The sequence below is a fragment of the Epinephelus moara genome, chromosome 21 (assembly GCF_006386435.1).
Source record: "Epinephelus moara isolate mb chromosome 21, YSFRI_EMoa_1.0, whole genome shotgun sequence".
In the NCBI taxonomy this organism is placed as follows: Eukaryota; Metazoa; Chordata; class Actinopteri; order Perciformes; family Serranidae; genus Epinephelus; species Epinephelus moara.
Window position 1 is genome coordinate 7,706,105 of NC_065526.1, and position 7,278 is coordinate 7,713,382.

Sequence of the window (7,278 nt, forward strand, 5' to 3'; positions counted from 1 at the left end):
AGATCACCAAAACACATGTTAATATCAGGTGTAAACAGGCTCATAATGGACATCAGTGGCCTAACCCCTAACTCTGTAATTGTTCATTTAGCTCGGAAAAGTTGCGTAATTTCTGTTTTGTCAAATGTGAGAATTTTCGGTTTCCTTCTGTACTTCAGTGTGCAAATTTCTGGGGTGTGGATTGTTGATCAGACAAAACCTTGCTATGAGTTCTTGTAAACGTACTTACTGAATCATAAAAATAGCCATCAGATTAATCAATATTAAAAAAAAAACTGGTGGTTGAAGCCCAATTTGTACATGTGCACTGAAAATATGATTTCTGTATTTTTCTAAAAGCATTGGCTGCCCCTCTCTTACTGAAAGCTAAAGAGACCAGTGAGCTCTCCGTTGAAACCTGCTCTGCTCTCCAACTGTGCCTCGAACTGCTGTCAAAACAGGAGGAGGTAGGGAAACATCTTCATCATCTTAATCGAGCCTGTGTCAGCATGTACACTAACAAACACCACACAGTACAGTCGCTATATTATCCACCGTGATACCAGTCTTCACACGTACTTTAATGCAGCTGAACTATAATAACTTTGCAAAGGTTTTTCTAATAATTACTATATTATTGTAATGTTTATGAATGTGAAAGTGTTGTGATGTTTTTGTTTTGGAATCTAGTTTTCTTTTTAGACTAGCATCTGTATGAATCTTCATCTCGTTGTTTCCCATACTCTCCCCCACGTGCTGGGCTCCTATTGGCTGAATAAGTTATATTGAATGATTACAAAATCCTCAAGCCCCTCCCCTTTACGTTAGCTCCCTCATACCAATCAGGTTTGAAGTTTGTGTGTGTCCCTGTCCACCTGTCCCAGTGGCTGTGCCGTGCCCTTGGGGGTGGGGGGAGCAGTAGAACAGTGTGGTAATCACTGGCACGTCTGTAGGAAGGACACAGGCAAGATCCGCTTTTATGCTTAGGTCTGCATTCAGCGCGCAGATCAGTGTAGACACACACCGACACACAGACACCCTTAGACTTGGATCCACACACTCCCGCTCTAGGGAGAGGCTGTGCATTGAGCGAAGGAACTGAAGCGCGTGCATATTCACAGGCTCAGCTGGAAATGCATGCATTCACCCTCGCACAGTGAAAACACACGCTCGCAGGCACACTTCCACATGCCAGAGCATCTGAGCACAGGAGAAAGAGGAGACAGTGACGGCACTCTCATCCACTATCTACACAGGTACAAACCAAACACTTCTTGTATCTTCTCGCATCTCAGCATTTTTTATTGCCGGCTATACGGCCGGCTGTGTTTGCAGTGGGCTGGTCCCTGATGACTAACTGTATCGTAAAGTGTTTGAAGTTTGGCATAGATTGGATTCAGTCTGATGTTTTTAGAGTGTTATTTGTTTGATGGTTGGTCTGAAGCGTCGGCACAGTGGAAAGCTATTCATTAATATGCTGAAATCATTCTTATGGATTTAATCATCTTGATTCAGAGTGTGAAATTGAGCATGTTTGACATGGCACTGAGCCTTTCACTGCTCATTACATCTTTTTACTGACATCATCTGGTACTGTAATGAATTCTGTCAAAGTAAAAGCATGAAGAGGGGTAGATTAAATTACACTGAGTACTTATTATTTAAAGTTACTCTTTTAAGATAGACATTAACCATTTAAAAGCAGCTGTGCTTTTGTGTTTCTCTGTGATGTAGCACCTGAATTAAGAGCTGAGGGATCATAAATTAGTCTTGCCTTTTTTTCCTCCCTTATTATCAATTAATTTGAAATTGGCACTCTGTCAAAATGTAAAACCATTGTCAAAGCAGGAATTGAGATTATAATTATATGGAGATTACTCACTCCTGTGTCTCCATGTGTGTGGTTTTGTATAATAAGGTGAAACTAGCTGATTTCATTCCCCATCAGATACAGTAAGATGCTGCTTTGAAAGTCAGCTGGATATAAAACTGCACAACAATGCCCAAATGCAGCATGTTTACACGGTGATGTGTGCAGTTCCATCTTCATATCAATTGGCAACAGCTGCCGTCCTGTCACAAGGAATAACCTGGCGCTGTTATCACAGGGAGGCTAAGAACATTTAATGCAGCCTCATCACCCAGGAAGCATTGCAAGTGTCACAACAATGGACACTAAATTAATTTCTGACAAGCAGATAATAAAATAAGAAGGAAATGCCTTAACAAGCATGTCACATCCACTGGTCTCATGCTAAGCTGGTTCTACTACATGCTCTAACTGGATTATATTTTCTACACTGCTGAGATTGGCTGTATTAGGCAGTATTAACTCTAATCCCACATTCCCATTGTCTTGCCACAGATGCCTCTGTCGCTGCCAGTTACACATTCGTTGTTTACAGTGCATCACACACAGCTGTCATGTGCTGTGTCGTCGTGCTTTGATGTCAGGGCAGATGTGAAATGGAGAAGCATGATTTATAGCAATTGCAGTGTTACCCTTCAGCGGAGTAAATGTGGTCTGACCCATTTCAGCAGCAGCTGCAGAAATAAACTATGCCAGTGAGTGTCACATTTATACAGTACATGCAGGGCAGAGTTTAACTGGTCGGGGACGACACGGCATTTAAAGTGGCATTTAAAGATTTGTGCTGCTAACTCTCAGACACCTGACACAGATTTATAAGCCCGACCTTTCTTGGTGTTTCTCAGGCGGCAGACTTCCACACCTGTCAAGAAAACAAATGGAGGCTTACAGCGTGAAACCACATAGTGGTGACACGCAGATAAGCGTGTCTGTCAGTTTGGATTGCTCTGAAGGCAGGAGAGTGGCAGCAAAGCTTCCTTTTTTCTCTGTAGTCATTACTTTTTGTCTACAGTTTGAAAGAAAGCAGATTGTCCTTCAAACCCTCGGGGATTGGAGAGAGCACAAAGAACAGTTTGACTTTTCTTCAACCATTGCCACATGGGTAACTGACCCACTGACTCTCACACAGGAGAGACTAATGTTGGTGTCGGTCCCTGCGCTGACTTCTCTTTCTGGTCATACGAGATCTGAATAGAGGGGGAAGTGTATATTCAGTCTTATCTTATCTAGAGAGGTACCTGGAAGTATTTATGTGTAATTGCTCACATGTCATACTCAAATAAAATCATTTTTCCGTTGCTTAGCTCCCAGCCATCATGTAGTCACGTGCAGTAAGATATGCAAATACAGTTAGTTACAGTTATTGCATAGTACAGTACTGTATGGAGCTATAATGAATGTGCCCCTGAGATTTGCCTCCCCCTCAGCAGAGAAAGCAAATTTCAGAACAAAGTAAATGCTCTACCCTTTGGGGTGTTGGCCAAGGAGAAGCTTCCCTCCCAGGCTCCAGCAACAGCTACTGCACACAGCCTCAGCAGGGCTTAAAATAGCGCTGTTTGTGCTCAGGCGAGAGGATGCTGTGAGAGTGAAAGAGCTGGCTGGGATAGTTACACAACAAAGTGTATCGTTCCTGGATGGGCTCTCAAGCCAAGTGCCTGGGACAGGTAATAACAGGCTCCTAAAGAGCGAGCTCTTTTACTTTAGACCGCACATTTAAAAAGAGGCTTGAATTAATCAGGGTCTCTCAATGACGTCCTTTTTGGCACACATTTGATATTTGAAATGGGTCCTATTATCCAGTGTCACGGTGTGTTTTTACTGTTGCTGATAGGAAGCGTATTCATTTTGGCAAAATGGTAGATCTGCAAAAACATTGTACAACAGCAGGATAATGCTGCATTTCAATAGATTAGTGGTTCCCTTAGCCAATTAATTTCCTCAAACTTGCTTCTGTATTTGTGTGGAAGGACAGATCTTAAAGTTGGAGGGAAAACCATAGAGATCTCTGAGTTCTTTTAAATAAGAATTGAACATCACTGATTTACATCAATACTATACAGTGGAAACTACTAGTGATCACGGTTACAGTGATCAACTGCTTCTATGGCTAAAAAGCTTGGGACAGAATCATTCCTTTACAAGTGCTGCTTAGAGAATGTGCTTATAGTAAGTAGTCTGTTTGCAGTGTTCATTTTGGGTCTTTTCATACCTGACAAAATATGGAAAATCAATTTAAAACTAGGGTAATTCTGATTTTTTTTAAACTTTACTCCCATGATAATTGCCTCATGGTAACCTGTCTACTTCCAGCTGGCTACCTGAGGCTGGTGCTGAGTAGGGCTGCAACTAACGATTATTTTCATTGTCGACTAATCTGTCGATTATTTCTTCGATTAGTTGACTAATCATTTTATCGAAAAATGTGTTAAAATGTTGAAAAATGTCTGTCTGTCTCTCCCAAACCCCAAAATGATGTCATCTAATGTCTTGTTTCGTACTCATGCCAAAGGGTTTTAGTTCACCGTCATGGGAGAGTGTGTAAAGCTGCTAATATTTGAACGTAAGAAGCTGCAATAAGAGTATTTTGGGGTACTTTTATAGTACTTTTCTATGAAAAAGACTCAAACCAATTAGTTGACTACTAAAATAGTCACCGATTATTTTAATAGTTGATTAGTCATTGATTAGGCGACTAATCGTGTGCTGAGTGCACATGGAGAATGTTCTCAGTGAGAAACGTAGTCTCGTTAAACTGCCAAAAACGAGCCAATGAGATGCTGCAGTGGAACTTGGTGTTCCTCAGGTTTAACTTGTGTAAACATACAGATACTGTGTTCCACATGAGCGACCATGGCATGCAGCCATCTTGCTAAGGTCAAGATATGGAAACAAACTGGGCGACGCATATCCCCAGTGACGTGAGCGATGGTGTTAATAAGAGTCTAGAGCACATTTCAGGACGTCACAGATAACATCAATGAACTCACAGTCTGTGGTGGAGTTATGTGTAAAACAAACGAAGAAACTGTGCCCAAAACTACAGTGAAAGCATTTCACAGCAGAAACCATGGATTACCAGAACCATCTGGAAACATGGACGACTATAAAGCAGCAGCCTACAATTTAACAGGAGGCAAAAAGGGCCAAATTGCAATGCACAAGCTGAAGGAGCTGACAGGATTGTATTTCACTGGAGTTGATTAATTGACACTCAAATGAAGAACAGTCATGGCTATAGCCAAATCACAATTTGAACTACAGTAAACTATATTTTATATACATTACTGTACTGTATAATGGTGTATTTCAATTATACATAGTACAGTCATTTAAAAAAGAGCTGAAGACTACTGTGTTTTTAAACAGTCAGTAAAATTCATTAAATAGTGAAGCTGTTTGTTTCATTACCATGGTAATATGCATGAGAAAAAAAAAGTCCCCTTATAAAGATCAATCTGACCGAGACAGACGTAATGACTGTCAGTGGTTTCCACGGTTTCCATACAGAACGTGTCGGGGCTGAACATACAGTACAGTAAGTGCGATGACACATTAAGAGTGAAGGTGTTAGTTTGTCTTTGACTGTGGGTGCCAGGCTGCTTCTTAGCGTCTGTCACAGTCAAGTCCAGGTGTATCTTCAAGCACACATGGATACAGGTCTATATAAAGTGCACGTGGATAACTTCAGTGTGATTGTGGGTATTTGGTTACATTGTTTTTTGTTGTAAATGTGATGATATGTGCTTTAGCAAGGTCATGAATGCTTCAGTTCTGATAAACTTAATGTAGCGTGAAATGTTCCCACCAGAGGTTTTTTTTTTCGCTCTCTGTTGCAGAGGTAGGATCTGAATTTTGTTGCACATGAGTCAGTTTCATCGAGTCAAAGTCTTGGGCACAAGAGAAATCAGGTTTACATTATGTATTTCGGTAATGTATTTACATAATAAACCCGTAGCTGGTATTAGGGTGCTCCGATCGATTATGCGTGGATTGGAATGGATCGATATTCATTACCAAAGGCCGTATCAGCAGCCTTGAAGTTTGCTGATCAGAACAAAAACAATCAGCAAAGTGGTGAATGTGTCACTCAGGGCTCTCACTGCCTCATCCATCATGTGTGGCTGGTCTCCACCACACGAGAGTCGGAAGCAGTTTATGTTCCTGGAATAATGTTGGAGCTGCTGACAGTAAGTCAGGGTCATTATCTACATACGTTGTATTCATACACTCACCACCACTTTATTAGGTACACCTGTTCAACTGCTTATTAAGACAAATGGCCAATCACGTGGCAGCAACTCAATGCATTTAGGCATGTAGACATGATCAAGACGACCTGCTGAAGTTCAAACTGAGCATCAGAATGAGAAAGAAAGGTGATTTAAGTGACTTTGAATGTGGCATGGTTGTTGGTGTCAGACGGGCTGGTCTGAGTATAGGGATGGGGCCGATCCGATCCAGTATCGGTATCGGGTTCCGATATCAACGTAATTCACGGATCTGAAATTTCTGATCCACCTGCTGAAATTTCTGATCCACGAGCTGCGTCTGTGCTCTCACGTTGTCTGCCGGAATGATATGATGATTGCTACATAGTAGTGTTGCACTGACCGAGGTACTAAAACATGAGAGTACATATGATACCATAATGTTGGAGTACTGTAGTACTACGTACCTCAGGTACCACTACTGTGGGATAAGATCAAAGTCCAATCGCAAGAGCGTGAGTGTCCATGCGACATCCAATAACGGCGCGCGATGGCCACCTGGCTCTCGATATGCCGCTGCAGTGGTTTGTATCCAGTGACATTTCAGGTATGAACTGAGCTATTGAGTATCTTTAAGCAGTGAAAGTTATTATTAATTTCTTTTTACTTGTTGGTTCGATTTGTTTATATATGCTACAGTGATTTGTTTTCCACTGAGCTCTACGTGCCAGCATTTTACTCGCATTTGCGACTAAAAATAGTTTTGTGCGCACAAAATTTTACTCGCATTTGCGACTAAAAATAGTTTTGTGCGCACAAAATAAATCATTCAGCACGCTGTGCCAGTACAGATTTCAACCAGCAGCAGAAACTAAAGGCAAATCCTGCCGGTTGTGGGTTGAACGGGGGTCACAGACACAGATGGGAATCTATTCCTGTCAAATACGGCGGAGGCTCATAGTGCTGCGCGGCGCAAGAACAGCTTACCGGCGACAGCTCTGAAGTCCGACTCCAGGTCCAATAATGTCCTCTTCTTGGCGTCATGACTGCCCAAAAGTACTTGAACAGCCGAACTGTGGCAGCACACAGGTATGTGATGTGTCAGAGGAGAAACGAGCTGTTCACATTTCTCTCTGTGTGGCAGGTAACGGCCCACAAACCTCACCGCACTTTAGGGACTGTTCTTTACTTATGAAGGGACTGTTCTTTACTTATGAAGGG

General features: G+C 41.9%; 1 protein-coding gene across 2 annotated transcripts in view; it reads left to right on the forward strand.

Annotated features, from left to right (window-relative positions):
* The window catches only part of LOC126383163 (oxysterol-binding protein-related protein 1-like), a 35,555-nt gene that overhangs the window by 9,406 nt on the left and 18,871 nt on the right, over positions 1 to 7,278 (forward strand). Inside the window, exon 15 of one of the 2 annotated variants that reach the window (XM_050033623.1) lies at positions 340 to 446. In XM_050033623.1, coding sequence (XP_049889580.1) covers positions 340 to 446 — 107 coding nt within the window. Of the gene's footprint in view, positions 1 to 339; positions 447 to 1,029; positions 1,236 to 7,278 lie in introns of those variants that run through there. The other variant, XM_050033624.1, reaches the window with a different exon arrangement.